The sequence below is a fragment of the Tachysurus fulvidraco genome, chromosome 9 (assembly GCF_022655615.1).
Source record: "Tachysurus fulvidraco isolate hzauxx_2018 chromosome 9, HZAU_PFXX_2.0, whole genome shotgun sequence".
Lineage (NCBI taxonomy): Eukaryota > Metazoa > Chordata > Actinopteri > Siluriformes > Bagridae > Tachysurus > Tachysurus fulvidraco.
The window spans coordinates 20,578,793-20,602,481 of record NC_062526.1 but is presented as its reverse complement, the minus strand read 5'-3'; the positions used below and the strand labels follow the sequence as shown (position 1 = coordinate 20,602,481).

At 39.8% G+C, this 23,689-nt stretch overlaps 1 protein-coding gene across 2 annotated transcripts; it reads right to left on the bottom strand.

The window, feature by feature from the left end:
- On the bottom strand, positions 1–22,292 carry disp1 (dispatched homolog 1 (Drosophila)). 2 transcript variants are annotated; one of them, XM_027147599.2, is made up of 8 exons: positions 21,823–22,292; positions 16,814–17,320; positions 10,738–10,767; positions 10,166–10,289; positions 9,012–9,139; positions 4,995–5,092; positions 4,188–4,285; positions 1–3,848 (listed from the first exon to the last, which is right to left on the bottom strand). In XM_027147599.2, exons 2-8 carry the CDS (start codon positions 17,299–17,301, stop codon positions 342–344), a joined length of 4,473 nt encoding a protein of 1,490 aa, XP_027003400.2. In that variant the 5' UTR covers positions 17,302–17,320; positions 21,823–22,292; the 3' UTR covers positions 1–341. The 2 variants fall into 2 exon arrangements, with proteins under 2 accessions (XP_027003400.2, XP_027003401.1); XM_027147600.2 differs by lacking the exons at positions 4,995–5,092; positions 9,012–9,139; positions 10,166–10,289; ... (1 more) ...; positions 16,814–17,320; positions 21,823–22,292 and adding an exon at positions 4,388–4,615.
- Positions 22,293–23,689: the final 1,397 nt, after the last annotated feature.

Below are 23,689 nucleotides of genomic sequence, written 5' to 3'. Positions count from 1 at the left end.
TCATTTTGGTCATTTATTTATGAGCTATATAATGCGATAATCCATCTTGCTTATAAACACTTTACACGTTTTGTCTCCAGTTAGTAACATTATCAGGAATTAAAGTATATATAGGTCATGTGTGCATGAGAATATCTCCAGCAAATGACAGCAAATTGTTAGCAAAGGGCCAGTGAGAACCGTGTAAACGTTATGTTTCAAGAATACAAATTTCTACAGGACACACAAAAGGACAGTAATTGCATAATTGTACACATTTAACTGCAGAGGAACACAATGTATGGCCCTATAGCAATGTATATTCCCATGGTCCCTGTTACCTTTAAGTTTTAACCTCTTTATTAACATAAAGTCTCTGATAAAGTGAGAGGGTTAAAGGGAAGGACTTGAACATTTGCATCATTTTTTGGCTTGCAGTTTACTTTTATAGTGCCGTTTAAGTAAATGTCTCTCTTGGGTGAGTCTTCAGTCACGGTTCTGTGGCGCTGTTTGCAATGGACACTTCTGTCAAGCACAGTGGGAGCCATTTTAAGTTTATCATTGTAATCTTGCACCAAAACAGAAGCATTTGCCAGCTTGCTATTTAGGTGGTTAAATGGTGTGTTTCCTGACGTATTTGTTCCATCATTAATTATACAGTCTCTTTGTGTCTGAGCTAATGTGCAGCACTGAACTGTGGTAAGCTGTGTGTGAACTCGAGCGCTGATGGGGTCTGGTGGTAGTTTGCATGGACTGCCTGAGCGTGATTCATCAGGTCCTGAATCACCAGGTGGATGGTCTGGCGATTGATGGTGCAAAGCATGCATGTTACATCCCCGAAGGTAGCAGCCATGCTTTTTGAGAGAGCTAGTTCTTGTGGATGGAGACTGGGAACACTTGTGGAAATGGGCAGGAACACAGTGTACATTGTTCACCTCATGATTGGTAGTTGTGTGCACTGTATTTAATTTTGACATGATGTTCTGATCTTTGGCTACATGATTACCTGTTGAAGTGAAGTGTGAAGCTGGGCATGGACACTCTTGTATACAGGTGTGGTGATGGGGCCACTGTGTGCCCATTGTGTGCTGGGACAAAAAATGGTCACAGGTACAACAAGTATTATAAGAGTAAGTATGCAGATATGCAGGATCTGTGTTTCCCATGTCATTGGGATCAGAATTTTTAGGACCAGGCACTTTTGCACAGTCTATTTTGTTTTTCAATTGACAACAAGAAGCGTTTTCATTGGTTAGTGGAGTGCATTCTTTTTGAACCTCTTGTTTTTCTGTATTTCCATCATTAGTCGCCAATGGCTCAAGTTCATACTCCACCACTTGTCCCCTGGTATCTGACTGGTATTTGGTTGCCTGGGAAGGTGACGGGTCAGAGGACCCTGCTTTAAAAACATGACACTTCGCAAACAAATTAGGCATGGGAATCTGTCCACAAGTTCCCTGGGGACCAATACACCGACACATGCACTGGAAAAAAAAGGTAGAAAAAGCCCAACTTACGCACATGATTAGCATCAGAAATGTGCCAAGCTGGGTATAAGCCAGTACTGTGGATGGCATCATCATTGCTCCAGCAACAAAAGTGGTGAGTGCTGCCATGGCAATGGCTGAACCCATTCTACTCAATGAAAAAACCACCTTCCCTTCCCTATCGGGTTCCGGTGCAAGACGGTATGCTACACCATAATGTACCGCAAAGTCTACAGAAAGCCCTACAGCCACTGATATGGTAACAGACTCTAGTATATTTAGTTCCCATCCCAAAAGCACCAGTGATCCCACGGTTACAAAAATGGTTCCGGTTATAGAGATAATGGCATAAAGGCTAATAATGATATTCCAGGTAGTTAGAAGCATAACACTGAAGGCGACTGCCACAGACAGTGCCATGGCAATAAGAGTTCCATCAGATAGACTATCCTGGAGGTCATAGAATTCTAAATTGCTGACAAACCAACCATAGTTTAATCCATCTGGCGCATTCTTTAACTCTTCCTGGATCCAGGAATCCACCTCATGGTAAAACAGATGCATTTTTTCATACGCTAAGGTGAAGTGATAGGTGCTATGGAATTCAAGCACAATGGCACGGATTGTATCGTTAATGTCAAATCTTGGCCCCGGTGTCTTACTGTCTAAATGATAGACAGTGTTGCGATCCAGCTCCATAATAGCTCGCTTGATGCACAACTCAAACACATCCTGTTTGTAGGGGAATGTGGACTGACTGCAACATGGAAGGACTCTAGCCTCATCGCAGTCTTGGTTCTCCATCCACTGCTTAAAAGTCTCCATGAAGCAACTGGTGAAATCTTGTTCATTAGACTGGAACACGAAGCTTTGGTTCCGGAGCTTCTGACAGAAGTTGAGAATCCATAATTGGCTGGCAGGGCTGGTAATGTTAAAACTTGTGTCGAGGGTCAGTTTGCCTTTATTTTTGGGGTTCATGGGATCACCACTGTCTATTGGAATAACACCCCATATTATAGTGATAGGCATGTGAAGATCTTCTCCATGGTGGACACGTTCGAACATGAACAGTTTTTTGTATTCTGCGTCATAGCGTTCGAAAGGATGTGTGGAGCGAAACACTTGAAATTCTGATAGCTCCAAGGAAGGCAGTTTTATTTTAGGGCTTACACAGACGACATATGCTCCAACAGCAGTTATGACCAGGAACCAAAAGAGCCACAGGTAGCGCAGTTTGATTACGATCCATGGCAGTACTTTTTCAAAGAAAATGCGGGAACACTCTGAAAGAGCAAACAGGCACTTGTTGGCATTCTGATACACGTTCTTCAAAAAGCTTGTGGTGTGATGTGGTGACCTGAAGCACATGAAGATGTTCAGTAGATATCGCTCATGAAGAACCACTACAGCAGGTAACCAGGTTACCATTAGAATGTAATTGACCAGGATAGCAGTGCCAGCATAGACACCGAAGCAGCGGATGGCTGTAATGTTGCTGACGTAATTAGCATAGAAGGCAGCAGCTGTAGTGAAGCTGGTGACAAACATTGAAAGTGCTGCATGCTGAAGTGTGACATTGACAGTTTCGGAGAGCTCGGAGTTCGGCTTGTCGATTTTTGTGTAGTTCCAGACGTCGCATAACACGAAAGCATCATCTGCACCGATTCCAACAAGAATAATTAATGCTGTGAGGTTCATAAAGGGGAAGAATTCAAAATTGAACACGACGCGATAAAGGACATAGGAGATAATTAAGGAGCTGATAATGGCAAACATGGTCATGATGGTGATAAAAACAGACTTGGTGTATACACACATAACTACTAGTACAATCGCAATCGCTATTGCGGGATACATAGTATCTGTAAGAAGGTAGTCCTGGAACAAACTGTGTTTGATGCCAAACTCTATACCCGTGATGGTGGTGATTCCATCTGTGGCGTTCCAGTTCTCAAAGTTGTCCAAGTAAATGTTCATCATGCTTTCACCTTTCTCTGTGGGTGAAAACAACATGCTGTACTTGAGATCAGGTGGATGGAATTCAATGCTCTTTGGGTTAAGGAAATCCTTGTCCACTAAGAAATGTAGGATGTGATATACAGCATTGTATTTGGTGCATTTTCTGGGGACACTGGCACACTTGAACTGGTCTTTCCTGCGTGTATTCACATCCCAACACTCTGGACCTAATGTGCCATTATAGTAGAACTTGGCACAGGATCGCAAGACCTTTAAGGTCAGAGATACATCCCGTTCGGTTATCTTTTGGCAGGATGACTTGTTGGTGAGTACAGCTATGTAGTTCCCAAGAGTCCAGCTAGGACAACAAGAGGCAGATGTGGCACGCTGACACAAACTCCAGTATTGTGGATGGGAGCGAACCTGAGAAGACATGATTTATTACGATCAAAGTGCTTAATTAATCAGTTTATAACAGTGCAAATTATTTCAGAAATAGTTCACCAACCAATAACTTTTCCACATACTTTTCCGCAAACTAAAAATGTCTAGGAATTAAACATCACTAAAACATTTATTTTTAGAAAAAAAAAAAAAAAAAAAATGCATACAAATTTGCAATACGAATTCTTTACCAAATCAACCACAAAAACATTTTTCCAAATGTAAGGAACAAAAAGAGTTATAATAAAACTAAAAATAAATAAACAAACAAACAAAAACAAACAAACAAACAAATAAATAAATAACACACACACATACCCTGGTATTGTCAAAATTGCACATGGATTTTATGGCCTGTATATTCCACAAGTTCTTCCCATCAGCAGAGGTGAACACAATTCTAGAGTAGCTGTCACCTGTAAAGATCCAGTTGGACAGACAAAAAAATAAAAAATCACTACACAGAACAAGTGTAGGTCTATAAACTCCAGATAATGACCAGGAGCCCACAGGAATACCTGGATATATCCTACTGCATGTGCACATGTATGCCAAGACCTTCCAACAAAGTCATGTAGTGATGATGCTGCTGTTGTCCTTCAGCTTTTCCCTCTTGATGTGGTACAGGTTTTACTCCAGATGCCCCTTCCTGATGCGACCCTCCCATTTTAACCAGGCCTGGGTCTGATGCTGAGTGGTTGGATGGATTCCAGCCCGGGAATCGAACCCATGGTGATAAGTGGGATCAGGCTGCTGGACCACCACGAAATCCAAAAGTCACGTAGTGATGTATGGCGTATTCTTTGCAATAAAGTCTATAGACAGACATGCATTATATCCCTAGGAACATTCTTACCAAGATGGTACAGGTTCTGTGTAACTAGCAGTAAAATCTGCTAACAGAAGATTTTACAGAAGTTTACTTGTTCCTCTGGCGGTTGTATATTTTTTTTGCAAGTACTGTGTCATACGTCAATGTGTGTCTTTGCAAGAAGTCTTGGCGTGCGTATACTGTACACACACAGACATGGAGGTATCCAGGTGTTTCACATTGGCTCTGGCAGTAAAAATTCAAATTCACATTATATTTAATGCCAAATAACATGACATCTTTAAAATCTTTACCTGGAACATCACAGAAGAAACTGTCTTTACTGAAGTCCCATTCTGCTTGTCTTTTATCTCTTTCAGAGTGATCCTCTGACCACCGATCCTCTTGATGACTAAAACCGAATGGCAAGAAAATTCAACATTGTTAGGCATCGATTTAACGACCAAACTTTGCTAATGAATAATATATGGTTCAGAGATAAACAGGCTATCATTTTGTTTCAAGAATTAAAATGACCCAATTTGCTTTGTTGTGTGTAACAAAGTCCTGTTAATTTACTAGAATAATTTCAACAGTTACTAACCACACAATTTCTGTGTGTAATCTTATTGCGTGACAAAATTGAGTGCTCCAAGCATGGCAACTTTCACTCACTCTAGTAAAGATAATGTTTAAATGGAGAAAAATATGGTGTAAGCTGTGGAGGTTGTGTTTGAAATAACGGTCTTGATAAGAATGAGCTTCCTTAGCTGCTTGCGTGGTAAGTACCTTTATGCTATAGGTTTTTGTCCTTTGACCTTGTGCTGCCCACCACATCTCCAGGCTTTGGGACTAGAGCATAACATGCCACTTTAACATGGTAAGTGTGTGTGTATCCTTTCATTACCCTTGTGCTGCCACCTGCACCCCAGTACCTGAACCTCCAAGCCAACTTGCCTTTGCAAAATGGCACCACGGTGAGCTTAACTGCAGCCCAGAGTTTGTCTCGACCCAAATTATTCACACTAACTATATAAACAACCTGCTAAACTTTTTTTGCAGTGTAGCAGCACACTATGGCTCATGACCTTCAGCTGGGCCCTCCTTATAACGGAGTCTGAGCCCCATTCATAGTGTTCAACCAAGTAACACAAATCTTGTCTGCTAGCTCCTGATAGATCGATCAGATTCAGACTGTCCACTAAGGGGTTTAAGCAAAGCTTTTCTTCTAACAGCAGGGAATAAAGTTGACCAACCAAAGCCCAAATCAACTCTCCTGTCCGGGCAGTGTGCCTAGTACTTATCAGATATGGAAACATGTCATGCTCCCATTTTGACAGAATACCATGGAGCCAACTGGCAGGACACTTTACAGCTGAAAGCTTTGTGCTTTGGGCAATCACTACATAGGGTCAGTGAATACTGATGGTCATGTTGCTGGGGTACAAATGCCAGTTGAAACTTTTAGACAGCTCCAAGGGTGTTTTTCTGATGCCTGCAAGCTGCCCTGTCATCACTGATAACTGTTTCAGGATCCTTCTACATTCATAACCCAAAGTGTTGGCTATTTATATAGATTTAGTTTTTTGAAGTTTGCTGCTTCAGTATTTAAAGATTATTTTTCCATGTTTCGTTTGTATACTGGAAAACAAAGATAAGCATTTCTTAAGTTTAAAAGCCTTTTATTGGCAAAAACATTAATATATACAGTATGCAAACAGTCATCAGTGTTGACCCTTCATCTTTATAACATTTGCAATTCACCCTGGCACGCTGGATATTAGACTTGGGGCCAAATCCTGAACTTGCCTTATTAGTTCTCAGAGTTGATCGCAATTTGTGGGCTTCTGCTTGTCCACTCGCCTGGCCACGGATCGACCACAGGTTCTCAATGGGATTGAAATCTGGGTAGTTGCCTGGCCACAGATTCAAAATTTCAATGTAATGATCTTTGAGCCACTTCATTATCACTCTTGTCTTGTGACATGGTGCTCCATCAGGCTGGAAAATGCACAGATCATCACCAAATTGCTCCTGAATCATTGGGAGAAGTTGCACTTGGAGGGAGTTTTGATACCATTCTTTATTCACGGCAGTGTTTTTGGGCAGAAATGTGAGTGATCCCACTCCCTTGGTTGAAAAGCAACATCACACACGGATGGTCTCAGGATTCTTCACTGTATGCACGACACAGGACTTTTATTTTCAGGACAATAGATTTTTCAGATGTCCCAAATAGTAGGAAGGGAGCTTCATCGGGGAAAATAACTGTGCACCATTCTTCTGCTGTCCAGAATTTTAGTCTGTCCTTAATGTTTTTCTGGGAGAGAAGTGACTTCTTTGCTGACCTTCTTGACACCAAGCCGTTTTCCAAAAGTCTTCGTCTCACTGTGCGTGCAGATGCACTCACACCCACCTGCTGCCATTCACACCGGTGCTTGGTCCTGGTGCTTGCTGGACACACTGGGATGTCCTGACTCCTTCACTTCACCTCTCTCCTTGATGATCCGGTAAATGGATCTTTCAGGTGCAATATTGTTTTTAGCAAGTTCCTTGCATGTGAGGCCATTTTGATGCAAAACAATGTTAGCTGCACATCTTTCTTTGGAGGTAACCATTGCTAAAAAGAACACAATGATCGGAAGCAATTCTTTCCTCCTCTTATAGTAATCATTCTGCTCTTAAAATCCAATCAGTATGATCGTGATTTCACCTGACTAGTACTTAATGACACTTTCAAATGTGCTGATGGTATGGTTAGAGAAATGGTGTTAGCTGGGTATATAATGGCAGGGCCAAAACTGGTGAAATTTATTTTTTGTTGTTTTTCCTTCTTTTTTTTCCAGGGGTGGTGGTGGGGGGGATAAATTAAATTTTTTGCCAATAAAGTATTTAAAATGCATCTGTTCACTCTGCTGCTGCTGATTATTGTGCAAACTTTGCAGAACACAACATCTGTACCTTCCAATACTTTTGGCCATGTCTGTAAGTCTCTGGAGGAGAGCAGGCCATTCAGGTCAGGTTACTCACATGTACTGTATTTTGAACCTCAGTCTCACAGAAGAGCTCCCCTAAATGACAGATTTTCTTGGTTTCAGTGAGTATAGTAACGAAGCTTGTAATCTTTTCCTTCATAATCCCTTAAGATCTCTCTGTGTGAATGCATACAGCATGCTGATCTAAAACGGGTGTAATAGAAGACAGCTGTTTTGCTGGCAATCAAGTCGGTAAAAAAGGGTGGAGTAATTACATATTTTAGCAATGAGCATGTTCTGGTGGTCAAATAATTCTGGAGTCAACATTTTGGCCAACTGTGCTAGCCAAGCAGGGAATAAACAAAGTAATCCCAAGTACTCAGACGTAAATCTATTAAGGTTTAGCAGAACCAAGCTGTGATGAGATCAGGCTACTTCACAAGCTTTCAGGTGGCAATAGGAGCACTGTTTAATTCTTCTAAAATAACATAGGGCGTCTAGAAGTGCGTCAGTGGAGAACTGTTCGGTTTAAAACCCGTAAATAATACTTTATGCCCCGAAATACAGCCCACGGCAGAAGTACTCATTCTGTGTAGTGTTATGACCTGGAAATGCAATGGAATTCTTTGGTATTATGTGTCATTATACAAAAATAGCTCAATCTGCAACATGACAAATAAAATGTAAATAAGGTGTGAAGATTCCATTCACATCTAAAGAAACATCATGAAGACAAAAGAGCCATCAAAATAAGCCCAGGACAAAGTTCTGAAAAATGTACCAAAAGAAGGCTTGATTATTAAAACAATCCCACATTTTGATCTTTTCATGGTGCATCATTAAAGAAAATGTGGTCCAATCTGTAAGAGTCTTGAGGTTCAACCCTCTAATGACCCTAAGCACATTGTTAAAGCTAAGCAAGAGCCGGAATATGTTATAAACTCCACTGAATCTGACAGTGCAATTGTGCAATTTTACCAGATCCAGATGTGCACAGCTGACCGACATAACTCGAAGGAATTGAGGCTATAGTTGCAGCCAACACATGTCTCCTTTATGAATAATTATTCAATAATGAAAGAAATAAGAAATAAATGTAAAAAAAAGAACGCAGGGGTGCTTTGTGAAGGTTAATGTTAGGATCCACTGGTCGCTAATCCTTTACTAGTTATTCTAGTCACTTAATATTCTAATGAAACGGACTACTTATAAGACCTTGCCTACGCATCATTCCACATCTATAATTTGAACAGTTTAACACGTACAAAAATGATTCTAAAAAGTACCTAATTTTATGTTTCCTTTATTTCAAATGCTCTCAGTTCATTTGGATGGATAGAATAATGGCATTGTTACCTTTTGGCCTGTTCATCTGCATATTTAAAGGGGTAGTTAGCCAAGGTGGCTTTGTAGCCTGTGTTTTTCACCATGTTGTTCCATGTCACAAGCCTCTGACCTATTGTAGTGCCCCGAGGTTCAAAGCCCTATGAAAAGAAACAAAAAATAGAGGAAAACTATATTTAGACAATAATACAGTATTAACTAGGTCAGTATAAATTCGTACATTATTTACACAAGTTTGTAAAACAATTCACGATTGTACAAATATGTCCTCGGAATTCTACCCTGGGGTGATTCCATAATTTCCGGGTGCAGTCGTCTCATCGCGTTTAGCCTCACACCTTCCGCATTAATTTAGCAGATTAGATTAGATTTGGCAGATTAGCAACTTTTGACATATTACACACTTCCCGAATGAAGAAATTGAAGATCACGCATGTGGTTTAATCATATATACACTTTAGTATACAGTATATAAAGTGTTCAAACCCCAAATTGATATTTAATATACGACCATGTGTGATGGTTTATAAGGACAATTCATTTGTCGTGTGTTAAAGACACAAGTTTTATCCAATGGAAAATGTGTTTAGAAATATTCAATAACAGAGTCGCTCGGCGAAAGATATCCTACGTGAATTTTTTTTTCATGTTGTAGAAGGATCGCAAGACTATGTATCAGGTCAAAAAGAAAATGTACAGCCTATACATATAGAATAACAACCTTCCCTCACTTTGTTCTCGGAATTTTATGTAACGAGAAATATACAGGTAAAGATTTGTGGCTTTAAATCAGTTGTAAACAGCTACTGTACATGAATCCAGTGGAAGGAATGAAGCTGCGTTTGGGATAAGCTGCAGAGATCTGAAGCAAGTCACGGTAGTCTAATCTAAAGATAACATGGAAATGAGCAAGCACCCCATTGCCCTCGGGAATTACATCAGGCTAGATCATCCTGTTGAAACAAGGATTAAAAACAAACATGTCTAACACAAACTAGTCAGTCTGATAAGATGTCTCTGATCAGTGGAAATGTCTAAACCGGGTTCAGCCCTGACCCTCTGGTTTAATTCTTCAGATTTACAAGCATTCATCTGCAAAAATACATGCTTAAGAAGTGAATTAAAGCTCTCGTCTTGAAAGAATAACAGAAATTCAAACGCCTTACCAGTAACGGATCTGAGAAGTCCGGCAGGTCAGGAACAAGGACGCCTACTAAAGTGCATACCACGATGAGTATAGTACACACACCGAGGACCACCACAGGCCAGTCTGCAATGAGCTCTGCGTAACTGGAGGCAGAAAAAAGCTCCTTTTACAGCATGCCATTACAGGAGAAAGAAAATACCCCTTAAGATTTAGTTCATTTAGCTTGAAAGTACTTTAAATTCGACTGAGGCCATTTTTGACTTGTGTTTTTTTTTTTTTAAAGTGAATGTTTGGTTCCTTTGGTCAAGTTAGGTAATTTTTACAAATACTGAAAATCATTTGTACAACTAATTTTGTCTTTTGATTCGTCTGAGGAAAAAAAAACAAACGATGATGTCTAGAATCGAGTGAAACATTCAGTGTCAAATGTGTCCTATGAAATTGACATGAAGCAGATCTTTACTCGTGTCTAATGATACAGAAGACAGACATAGCCACAACCAAACAGGGACTGACGTTCACTGGAGAACAAGCAAAGTATTAACAAACAAGTTTTAATGCACAAAGACAGAAGATGGGATGTGATGTTACCTTTTAGGGACTCGAAATGGTCTTGCAGGACTGCAGAAGAAGAAAGAAACGAAACATATGTGTTAGTTACAGCAATGGACAAGCGATCTCAGATTGGCTGCTACTTCAATTAATATTTCCATTTATGCCGTTTGTCAGACATTCTCATCATTTATAAACACTAAGCAGCTGAAGGTTAAGGGCCTTGCTCAAGAGCCCAGCTGTGAGCACAGATCATCTACCACCCCATAGGAACACCCATGATGATGAAGTATCCTGGAATCCTTATTGTGTTCAGAGAAACATTCATTTAACAATCACCCACACATTCCCCACCCAAATTTCAAATCACCAAATCACCCACACAAATTTCCTACAGTAATCATCACTGACACCGTATCAACTGATGTAATTAATCTAATTAAGATTTTGCAGATTTTCCGATCTGCACAGTAATATGCTGAATATTCAGTATTGAAGAAAAAGGCATCTTTTAGAACAGAAGGACTGTTTCAAATTCCAAGCTTGACCCTGGATGATAACTTCCTTCAGTGTAAACAATCAGCAGGGTTTTTCCTACATTGAAATTATTGAAAGCCTTATTTGATCTGTAATTGTGTTTTGTGAGTGAAGCAGGCTACTGACGGAGTGACAAGCACTCTCCGTCTTCAGTTTTGTCTTTGCTCTCTCCCTCGCCCATCAAAATCAACTGATCCTAAAGGTCAGGAGACCGGATCCATGTTTCACGTGGTGCATTCGGAGAATATTTTTGCTGAATTACCGCTGGGTGGGAATTGCAGTCAAAAAAAAAAAGAGTTGCCTTATCTTCTCTTACAACTTGTGACAAGCATTAAGAATTTAATTACGACGTACGTATTATAAGTGTTTATCTGAAGGCTTTAAGTCAAAGATTTAGGTTCTACTATATGAAAAACAAGCCATGATATTCATGTGATGATTAACCACATAGCAGATTATTCTGCATCTGAGCAAGTTAGCAAATGTCAATGGAGAACAATAACTCTTCTCTTCTTCTATGGAAAAGTACCACAATGGACAATAATTTCTCTCCATAACCTCATACAGAAATGTAGAGGAAAATGTACGGTGTAGAAACAAACTACCAAACATGATGGATGATCTGAAAAGAGTTTCAAATAGATTTGCTCTAGATTGTGTTTTCACGCTGTGTCCTACATTCCAAAAAAATATTTAAAAGAATAGATAGCCTAAAAGGAATTATTCAACAGATATAAATTCAATAATCCAAGCAAACAAGTAGAACTACCCTTTAAATAAAACAAACATAGAGCAAGCGATTGGTGGAAAAAATAAATGGGTCACATATTTGACCTTAGTGTAACCTTGACCCCATTTAGAGAGAGAGAGAGAGAGAGACACACAGAGACAGACAGCGAGACAGACAGACAGCGAGAGAAAAACAGAGAGACAGACAGAGAGAGACAGACAGCAAGACAGACAGTGAGACACAGCGAGAGAAAGACAGACAGACACAGAGTGAGAGAGAGACGGACAGACAGAAAGAGAGCGAGAGACAGACAGACCTTGCAGAAGAAAACTGTTTAAAATATTTCTAACAAAACCCATTATGTACCATTACATGAGTTCATGACTCTGTTTTACAAACACTAAGTCCAAACATGTTTATAGTTTATACAACTGTAACTTTTTATTCTTATCAGAAAAGAGAAATGGTTTGAGTTTCAATGCCAGAATGCAACTGCTCTTTTTCATCCATAGTGTGTGGACCAACCAATTGCCAGAATCCCCTGTTCTGTTTATGATGACTGTCCATGAGCAAAACAAACTCAGTTCTGATTGATGACTTGATGGAGTCAGCCAGTAATACTAGAGAATGTTTTTAACAAACAAACCCACCACAGAACATTTAATCAACTTGCTTTTACAATCAAAGCAGCTCCATGAAGTTGGAGGTTGGAGGGACAAACCCAAGTGTCCTGTGACTCAACCGTACTGGGATGAACTGGAACTGGTGTCTCCTCAACATCCCAATATCAGTGTCTGTTCTCATGAATCATCTTGTAGCTGAATGATTCCACACAGTCGTGATCCAACGTCTAGTGGAACGACTTTACAGAAGAGTGGAGCTGATTATTACAGGGACACATGGGTGTGATAGGCAAGGGTGCACATATTTTTGCCAATAAATTAGAATCGATCCATTTCTGGAATCTTCTCTGGTATCGATGTGTTTCATAAATAAAGTGCATCCATTCATTTACTCCTGTCTGATCACCTTGACCTGATCCTTTCACGACTTTCCTGAAGCTAAACTGAAACGATGAAACTCACGACCAGCGTTTCCGGTCTGTTAAACGATCCGCTGAACAAACTATATCCACTGTCCAAGAGATAACTGATAAAAAAGTGATATAAAGAATATTTAATGACCTTTACATTTGAATCAGTTGGCACACTAAAAGCCTCTGAGTTTTAGGTTGTTAGAGAATGTTTTAAAAACGTTTAAAGGTGGGGTGTACGTTGCTTGAAAAATGCTTCAGAAAACTGAGTCGGGCCGACAAACACGCAGCCAGTGAACAGAAAGGGGCGTGTCTTGCAATATGAGGCAGAGAGAGTGTTCAGTGCGCACGTGTGACATTAGCATAAAGGGGCGTGTCGTCAATATGCGGTGGAGAGAGTGTTCAATGCATATTTCTGACATTAGCATAAAGGGGCGTGTCGTCAATATGCGGTGGAGAGTGTTCAATGCATATGTCTGACATTAGCATAAAGGGGCGTGTCGTCAATATGCGGCGGAGAGCGTATTCAGTGCACGTGTGAGACATTAGCAGAAAACGATTGAAACTGTGACATGGCGGATAAAAACGAAAAGCGAAAAAATATTGTAATATTGGATCAGCTTTCCAGTTCTGGAGAGAACTGAATGTCTTCTGCGTGAAACGGAGATAAACCTTTCACAGTAAAACACACAGTACTACAAAAACACATTTGTATTACCTCAGTATAACTCAAGGAGTTCATTTATTGATAAAAATATCCCCTCGGCCAGCTGCCCCAGGAGGTTCCGCCATAATAGTTGCCTGGGTTACGTATGTATGTGTGGGGCGGAGCTATCAAAACAGGGGTGACACCCATTCAGGTTAGGGGACGTGTGTGTTTTGGTGATTTCAAATGTAAACATTGGCTTTCAAACATTGTACACCCCACCTTTAAATGTTGGTCAGCTCAAGGTTATCATAAATGATAAAAAAAAATTACGTCTAGAAACTCGGGGGTCGTTATATGTCAGATGAAGTGGGAGGAATTTTTTTTAAAGTCCTGAACTGAACAATTAGCTGATATTATCCTGATAACCTTATCATGAAGCTGATCACTAGGTCACTTACACTCTTTGGGTTTGAAATGAGGTTTTATGAAAAAAAATCCTTCTGATGAACTGCTTTAAAAAAATTGATTTATCGATTTATGAAAATCAGAATAAATGTGAAATATAGGTTTATTTTAATAAATGACCCCTGACTATAAAGAATATCTGTGTTATGATCTGAGGCCTGTGCTGCAGTTTGGCGTATCACAGGTAATAATGAGGAGTTTGGGGTGTATATACTGTGCAATATAAATAAAACAATATATACTTTGATAATCTTAGGATCCAGAGCTGAGTATCTAGTGAACAGATCATCGTGCGTGCGTGTGTGTGGAGAACAGGAGGTGTGATTATCCGATTCATGAGCGACACCTTGTGTGACTCCTGCAGTAGAGCAGGGAAACACTGCATCAGAAAGGATTAAAGGATTAAAAGAGATCATTAATAGTGAGAAAGTTGAAAGGAAATCACTAGCAGATTTAAAAATGTGTGTGTAATTAGAATATTTATTGGCCTCTGTGCTAATACAGTAAAGTTAGTCTGCTTTTTTTTTGGTGTTAAAACGGCAAAACCCTGCATGAGATATTGAAGACAGCGAAGAAGATCAGAGTCGGTCTTCCCTCGATCATAAACATCTATTCCACAGGTTGAAGCAGCAAAGCCAATATAGCATTTTGAATAACACGCCTCCCACAGCCTCCCACAGCCTCCCACAGCCTCCCACAGCCTCCCACAGCCTCCCACAGCCTCCCACAGCCTCCCACAGCCTCCCACAGCCTCCCACAGCCTCCCACAGCCTCACACAGCCTCACACAGCCTCACACAGCCTCACACAGCCTCACACAGCCTGGAAAATGGTACTGAAACATTGGGCCCCACAACCAGACTGTGTAATGGTTTCTTGCACAAAACAGACTCAACACCAGAACTGAACTGGACACACACACATTCAATATATGTTTATTGCACCACTCATGTAAACACTGTTTACACAATGTTTTGCACACCCCAATTCAATGCTGCCACCAACTTCTATTATATAAGTGTATATATTTACAAGAAATAACTTAATGTTTACAATCCTCTTATTTTGAACAAATGCTCAATTATTGAATATAAACTGCTCTGCACTGTTTTGTACATCTGCCCTGTAGTGTAGTGTATTGTGTCTGTCTGTCTGTCTGTCTCCCCTCTCTAAATGCTGTCAAGGTTACACCGAGGTCAAATATGTGACCTATTTTTATAGGTGTCTTGTCTTGCACTCTTTGCACACGATACACTTTGTGGCTGGAACAACTTACTTTAACTCCTAAGCTGTGTTGTTTCATGTAGCTCCATGATCCTGAAGAAACATTGATTCATATTCACGATGTACTTTGTCAGCTATGTAAGGCTGAATTGTCAAAAAAAATGATTCTTGACTTGACGCGAGTGAAAAAGATGGAGTTTGTTCAAAAGATAAAAACTAGAGCCAGTGCATGATGAGCAGATACACAGATAAAAGGTTGAATGGTGGGTTTGCTCTCACCCTCGTGCCGGTCGTCAACTAGTCCCTGCTTCAGCCGCTAACACACAGAGATTTAACCTTAACTGCAGCTTAGCCTGACGCTATCTCAAAGTGCTAAGTACAGACAGAGCTAGTAATTATCATGTAAAATATTACCATGAGAGTCTGAAATGTGCCCCCCCCCATACTGGAAATACAAAAAAAGTGTGTGTTTTGTTATACAGGTGTGTGAATTTTGTAATATAGGTGCGTTTTGTATGCAGATGTGAATTTTGTTGTGTGTGTGTGTTTTGTATATAGATGTGAATTTTGCTAAGCTGAGAAATATAACGCTGCACGATACAGAGACAAGTTCATGGTTATGACTTAGAGTTAAATGTCACATTCATTATAAAATACTTTTTATGACCTTCACAGCACTGAAAGGTCTCAATCCACGGTGTCCGAGTCACGACCGATTCTATGACTCGGTACAGAGAATAATGAAGGTTACGAAAGAGGATCGATCATTTCCCTATATACAACGTTCTCACTAGATACACACTGGTTTTGTTTTTTTTGTTAATGGTGCGCGAGATGTTTTATGCTCTCAAGTGTGTAGTACGTTAAAAAGTTTTGTTATGATGTCATTGCTATAGATTTCCCACTGAGACTCTCTCAATGTACTTACTTTAAAAAAAAAACAAAAAAAACTGTAGGATAAGATCATATCTAATCATCTGTTCTTTCTCTCTCACACCATACATGTCCTCATGCTGGACATGCTGCTGGTACCAGATTCTTTCTAATAGTTTGCCCTGTTACGTCCGTATGTGCTCCTTTCTCCATCTGTTGCTGTGGACCTACATGGAAACTTCCCAAAATGTCTTCAGTACATAGTACTGTAGACCTGCACCAAAGATCTGCTGTTTTATTCCTAACAACTACACGACCCACACTTTCCACACACACACACACACACACACACACACACACACACACACACACACACACACACACACACACACACACACACACACAAATTGAATAGGAACACCTGCTCAATTATATGGTCAGCCAATCAGATGGCAGAAACGAACTGCATAATTTAACAAGTTTAACCAAGATAAGAGGTCTCATGTAGGAACTTTTTTTATTCATTCAACAGAAAAGAGTAAAAAAAAGGCCATATTGTCTAGCTTAAATAAACCTGTTCACAAAATAAAGCAGAAATCCATTACCTGAATGTTGTCATGTTTGGCTGGTTCTGGAAACGCTCCTGCCATTGCTGCTGCATGCAGAATCTGGGTGTCCCCTGCACACAGCAAGGGCCCATGTGAAGAGCCCTTGAGTGCAAGGACCCCTGGAAAAGGCTTCCATCTTGCTGTTTCAAATCACAGCACTCAGACTCTTGAAAATGGCAACAAGCAGAAGAATGATGCGGAAGCGCTGCAGACAACAGCTTTGGAGAATTAAATCCTGCCAAAAAAACCGAGGACCGAGGCGATGAGGACGACGACTGGATAGAACAGTTCTGCTTGATGCTGTTTTGGATCAGTGGATCCGTTCTGGTCAACGTTCTCGCTTTCTGCTCCGTGGTCTCATTTGTCTCCAGTGTAGACTCTGTGACAGAGCTGGCAGGCTCACTGGGCAATGCAGCACTCATGCTTTGGGGATCTCCAGCATTATTGAGTGGCAGGTGGTTAATTGAAGCCTCCATCAGAGCCATATGGCCTTCCACCCTTCAACTGAAAAGAAAGTTATATGGTTCAGTTTACAACTTAACAGAGAAGACAGCAGAAAATCTTGCTCCTACTCAATCAATACAAAACATAAATGATTTACATTCATATATGCAATGAGGGCTGGGTGATTTATCAAGGATTTGAGATACAGTAAATGTCTGCATGTTCTCCCTATGCTTCAGAAGGTTTCCTACAGGTTCTTCGCCAGTTCAAAAGCGGTCGTAGGCTACGTCATGCTGCATCCATCCTAAAACAAACTTGCTTTTCTCAGCACCTTGATCTACATACTGAGTCCTCAAAGAAACCAAGAGTAGCTTTGATGAAAGACATGAAACAAAGCCATAAATGACTGTATTTACAGACGTTATCTGAGAGTTCAGGTTTTTCGCAGCATAATCAGCACGCTGGACTCGTGACACCTAGAAGCACGATGCTGAATATAAAATTACAAGAAATGCCATGAGGACCTGAAGTTTTCTGCTGATGTGGTCATGCTTCAAGGCAGACATCTTATCTTTTTAGCCTTAATCACACACCTGTACTGAAGGGCATTACTTACACTATAATTACAGAGATGATGAGAGCACTCTAAGTACTGGGGTACTTAGCAGGTAGGTTTTAAGAATATTCTTGAAACTAAAGTGACACGGTGTGGGTTTTTTTTTTTTTTTTTAGCTCTTCTGCGGGGAGTGCTGCAATGAAACACTGTTACTCATCCTGCTACAGGGTAATCCGACAAAAAATAGTCTGTGCATTGGTCTAGTACAGGGGTCGGCAACCTTAAACACCCAAAGAGCCATTTGGAACCGTTTCCCACAGGAAAAAAAAACACAGGGAGCCACAAAACCCTTTTGACATCTAAAATGAAGAGAACACTGCATATATCGTTTTTTTTACCTTTATAGAAAGTGTAGAAAAAACTGTAGTGCATTGCATTTATGAAATCAATGAACTGCTGCCGAGTAAACGAAATTTTATTTCTGCAAGCAAACAAAAATATTTTGAACAGTTTGAACTAACCTTAACAAAAAAGACGTTGGGTTGAAAGTTACTTTCAAACAAAATGTTCAATGTCTAATTGAGTCCTCTTCGTATTCGTGACATCAAAACTTTAACTCGCCGGCTGCAGCGAACCAAAACTGCGTCTGCTTCTGTGTGTCGGATTTGGCAAGTCGGCAGTTATGACGCGTATTTTGAGCGACAAACGAATTAAACACGGTTTATTTGAATGTTCATAATCATAATAATAATAATGAGCATCATAATCTTAGAATTTTTTTTTTAAACTAACTAACTAACTAACTAAAATAAATCCAAATTAAATATTTATTTTCCAAATCTACAGGGAGCCGCAGCAGAGGGATGAAAGAGCCACTTGCGGCTCCGGAGCAGTGGGTTGCCGTCCCCTGGTCTAGTAGATATACATCACTGAATACACTCTGTTTACTGGGGGATTTTCCAATTTTTATACGCTTTTCCGCTCTCTCTTTCTTATAATCTGGATCAGCTGCTGCATTTGTTCTTTCCCATATTCTTTACTTGCCATGACACTTCTCTTTGTGCGTGTGTGTAATGATCCTGTTTGCATTGGATCTGCAAGTAATCCTGATCAGGAAGGAACACACACACACAAAAAAAAGAAGGAACATCTGCAATATTCCAGTATGGCCAACTTTGACCTCATACAATCTGTTCTGTGTGCAAAGTTTATCTATTATTCTTCTGTCATTAGTCATAGTGACACTGATTTCCGGAAGGCTCTAGAATTAGAGATGTGTACACATCTCTTTGGTGGAAAGGTTTCTTATTTTTGTCTGTGGAAAGAAAACCGAGTGGAATAAATGCCACCCATTTAGCAGCTCTCAGAGAACAGGAGAGCTTCTGACCTCAGTATGGAGGCAAAAATCACACTTTACATTCTCCATAATAAAACAAGAAAAGAGTCGTTTAACAAATCAGCATTACAAGCTCTACATTAACAACAGATATTCCGGAAGCCCCGCCCCTTCCCCCTAATCTTATCCCTTATTTGGTCAGTGGAGAATGATTTGAGCTGGTTAACATGAAATAAACGCAATCATTAAATGTATGTTCGACTTAACTACCGAATACACGAGTATACGGATGGACCGGTTTACATTTTATTTCAGGAGAGCGAACTGGCCTAGATGAAAAAAAATCCACTGTGGAACGAATCACTGACACAGCAGCCAATCATAGAGATGACATGATAGTCAATTAAAAAAAAGGGCATCTACTTAAACTTAATAAAACGAAATAAACGATATTCATTTACTTAAGAGACGATCACATCAACAGACACACCAACCTATATAACATCAGTGTGTACAAGTACAGTTATCCAAACAATAGCACATTTCGGTTTGTTATTTGTTTGTACTTGCTAAAATATGCTATTGTTGTTATCAAGAATCATGAGGTCAACTAGTAGAAAAATCACACAACCAAACACGACCAAACTAATAAACACTAAGCCTCCTGATATCAAATAGCACATCAGGACGCTGTTATTTAACGTTGGACCTTCTTTTGTGTCTTGTGAATTTGTGTTTTTGGTAGTTTTTTTTTGTTTATGACTCAAATTGAATAAAGTAAGACAGTTTCACTAAGGATGTCGGTGTGTGAAAGAACTTTAAAAATTAAGCTCAAGATATGAACAATCTACCCATTGAAAGATGGGACTACTTTTTGTACACAGCATCTGTGCAGACTCATGTCTGGTCTCATGTCTGTGTCAAATAGATCTGGAAGAAGCTACACTTAGTCATAGCAGGTCTACTAGCTGTCTTGCTAGCTCACATTGATTTGTACATTTCTGTTTAAGGTGAAATGGGCTTTTATTTTATTTTATTTGCAATGTACACTGAGGAGTCACCAACACTACTATAGCAAATGTTTCCAACTGGGAAGTGAAATTTTACAGGCAGAACACAAACAATGGAGAGATGCACACAGTGAAAAAAAACAAAAAAAAAAAACAGTAGTGCGTTATAGGAAATATAGGCACTCTTGAAATACTGCTTGAGCAGTCTGTTCAATGGACTGGAATCAGATTAGAAGACCGTAATTAAATATAGCAAGAATTGGCAGCTATTGAAAGACTATAGCCATCACCTTCACACATATACACATGTAGTTACTTGAAAGCAGAGCTACAGCGCTATAAACATTTGGCTTATAATCCTTAATTATGTTATCAGTTATCAGTATGTGATGTTGATGTGGGGTCGTGGCTATAAAATGCCAGACAAGATGCCAATCTATGTACTAATAAACATCCCGTACCAGAACGCAGGTGTAACGTTTTTTTTTCACCTAGGGAATAGACATGTTCTGAAACAAATGGTTAAACTATTGTTTTGGTCATTTCTAAATGACTTAATATTTGTAGAAGTTGGAAGTGAAAATAGTGACGATTGTACCTTTAAAGATTGTGTCCCTTGATTTTAATTCTAGAAAGTAGACTAGAAAGTAAAACCACAAGAAAAAGAGCAAAGCGTCAGAAAGTTATTTAAACTAACTAATTAAAGCAAAGACGCACGTGTTGCGTTGTGTAGAGTAGTAGTGTTGTGTAGTATAGTGTAGGTGTTGTGTAGTGTAGTTTAGTGTAGTGTAGGGGTTGTGTAGTGGTGTGGTGTGTAATATAGTGTAGAGTTGTGTAGAGTAGTGCAGTTTAGAGTTGTGTAGTGTAGGTGTGTAATATAGTGTAGAGATGTGTAGTGTTGTGTAGAGTAGTGCAGTTTAGAGTTGTGTATTGTAGAGATGTGTAATATTGTGTAGAGTTGTGTAGTGTGGTGTAGAGTTGTGTAGTGTGGTGTAGAGTTCTGTATTGTGGTGTAGAGTTGTGTAGTGTAGAGTTGTGTAGTGTGGTGTAGAGTTGTATAGAGTTGTGTAATGTAGTGTGGTGTAGAGTTGTATAATGTAGTGTGGTGTAGAGTTGTGTAGTGTGGTGTAGTGTGGTGTAGAGTTGTATAGAGTTGTGTAATGTAGTGTGGTGTAGAGTTGTGTAGTGTGGTGTAGAGTTGTATAGAGTTGTGTAGTGTGGTGTAGAGTTGTGTAGAGTTGTGTAGTGTGGTGTAGTGTGGTGTAGTGTGGTGTAGAGTTGTGTAGTGTGGTGTAGAGTTGTGTAGTGTGGTGTAGAGTTGTGTAGTGTGGTGTAGAGTTGTGTAGTGTGGTGTAGAGTTGTGTAGTGTGGTGTAGAGTTGTGTAGGTTACACAGCGGATTTCTGGACCGCACTGAAAGCACGGATTAATAAAACGACTCTCTTCCACTCGGATTATTTACCTTCCAGGAGTCGACAAACTTTCACTACAAACACTGCAGGCGCTTCACAGCCCCGTCTTTTCCTCGCCTTTCATTTCCTTTCTTCCCTGCACAGCTACACTGAGGCGTTGATCTTTACACATCTCTTACTGTTACATGATCATATGCTGAACTATAACGAGCTCCACAAGAACACAAGATATAAATCATAAATCCTTACCTGGATCTTTGTTGCCAGAAATCAGAGTTGAAGTTTTTTTTTCTTGGTGGTGGTGTTTTTTCTGTCCAGCTTTTCCGTGTGGTCCACAAACAGCAGTAGATTTAATAAAGACAGAAACGGAATGATTGTTTTTGCATTAAAAACAGCCAGTAACACAGTGACAATCGCACCGTGTGCTAACGTTGCTGTTAGGGGTTCAGAACACGTAGTAGGCCCAACGACATGCCCAGCGACATTCCCCACAAGATCCCCACTGCTTTGTGATTGGCCGAATACAGCAGCTGTATTTTCACACGGGGAAAGTTACCCTTCCCAACCACTGGAGTGACCGAGGCTACACTGCACAGGCGACTCCCTCCCTCCTCAGTGAGCAGGCTTCAGGCTCGTCCTTCATCTCCAGCACCATGCACCTCCTCCAGGAACCTCCTGGAGCAGGGGTACACATGGAAGCACTACAGCCAGATCCCACCCACAGACCCTGCCCTGATTGGGTGCAGGTCTTCCCGTATGTTAACCCGCCTCAAACACATTCCCATTGGCTTCAGTCACTGATGACGTCATGAAGGGAAATCTGAGAGTAAGGAAGTGATCCTGCATTAGATGGATCCTTTGAAGCTCCCTGATTTTTCTGTCTCTCTATATACTGTCAGGGTATATATATATATATATATATATATATATATATATATATATATATATATATATATATATATATATATATAATTATTACTAATGTTTATATTATTATTGTTATTATTATTATTATTATTAGTAGTAGTAGTAGTAGTAGTATTTTAGTGGTAGTATGGGTGGTGGTGTTGTCATCAGTATTCTACATCTTCATTGGTGATAATTAATAAAATATTTTGCAAATGAATAATTACTAAATGATTATGACTCACAAACATTTTAATGTGCCCCCCCCACACACACACAGGAAACATAAAAATATTTCCAATTTAAAAACACCATAAAAAAGTTGCAGTGTGAGTATACCACAACATTTAAACATCAAATAGAAATTACAATAATTATATAAAAACAGTGGTATGGATATTCAATTCCATTTTATTGGTAAAGCAATTTTAAAAATGAACAGCTTTACAGATATATAAAAAATCTGTATAAAAAATAAAGTACAAAATTTTATTCATGTTTAGACCTGGAGAGGAACCAGGCACAGAAGGGAACCTTATCCTCATCTGGGTGATACCAGAGAGTGGGATTATAAATAGTGTCCTTTCTACAGCTGTATATATCAAGTGGTGTTGTGTAACAAGGTGTGTTTGAGCAACTTATAAATTAGCTTAAAATTTCTGAAAGTTCTTCCTGCCAATGCCAACAAATGTTCAATCCGACAGGAAAGCAGCCCAGATAACTGTCGTAAGCAGAAAAGTATCTCAGAACACACAGCATGTGAAACCTTGAGGCAGATCACCTACAACACATGAGAATCGGGTTCCACTTCTGTGAGCCAAGAACAAGAATATGAGACTACAGTGGGTACAGCTGGAAGATTGGAAAAACATCTTGGGGAAACAGACATAGTATATTAGCAATAAACAGATTAAGATACAGTTAGACAATGAATGGATGTATGAAATACCCCATATATCTCTATATATCAATAGCTTATAGCCAGCTATATTGTGCTGGCTTTGAGCTGCTGTTGCAGCAGTTGGTTTTGCATTAGGGTCTCCATCATCAGAATCAGAATCAGGTTTATTGTCCATGTGTGTTGACACACACAAGGAATTTGGTATTATGTATAAGTTTATTGTCAGTTCTGTACCAGAGGTTGATCCAAAATATGCTGCTCACCACATATTGAAGAAAGGAGGTTGGATTCAGCTTTATGTAAAGCTCA

Bases quoted from the DNA above. Each gene is read 5' to 3' on its own strand.
- disp1 (XM_027147599.2), bottom strand. From the start codon at position 17,301: ATGGCTCTGATGGAGGCTTCAATTAACCACCTGCCACTCAATAATGCT. The intron at 10,768-16,813 runs GTAATGGATTTC...CTTCTTCTGCAG, and splicing joins CCAAACATGACAACATTCAG to TCCTGCAAGACCATTTCGAG. The intron at 4,286-4,994 runs GTAAAGATTTTA...GGATCTTTACAG, and splicing joins TTTCTTCTGTGATGTTCCAG to GTGACAGCTACTCTAGAATT.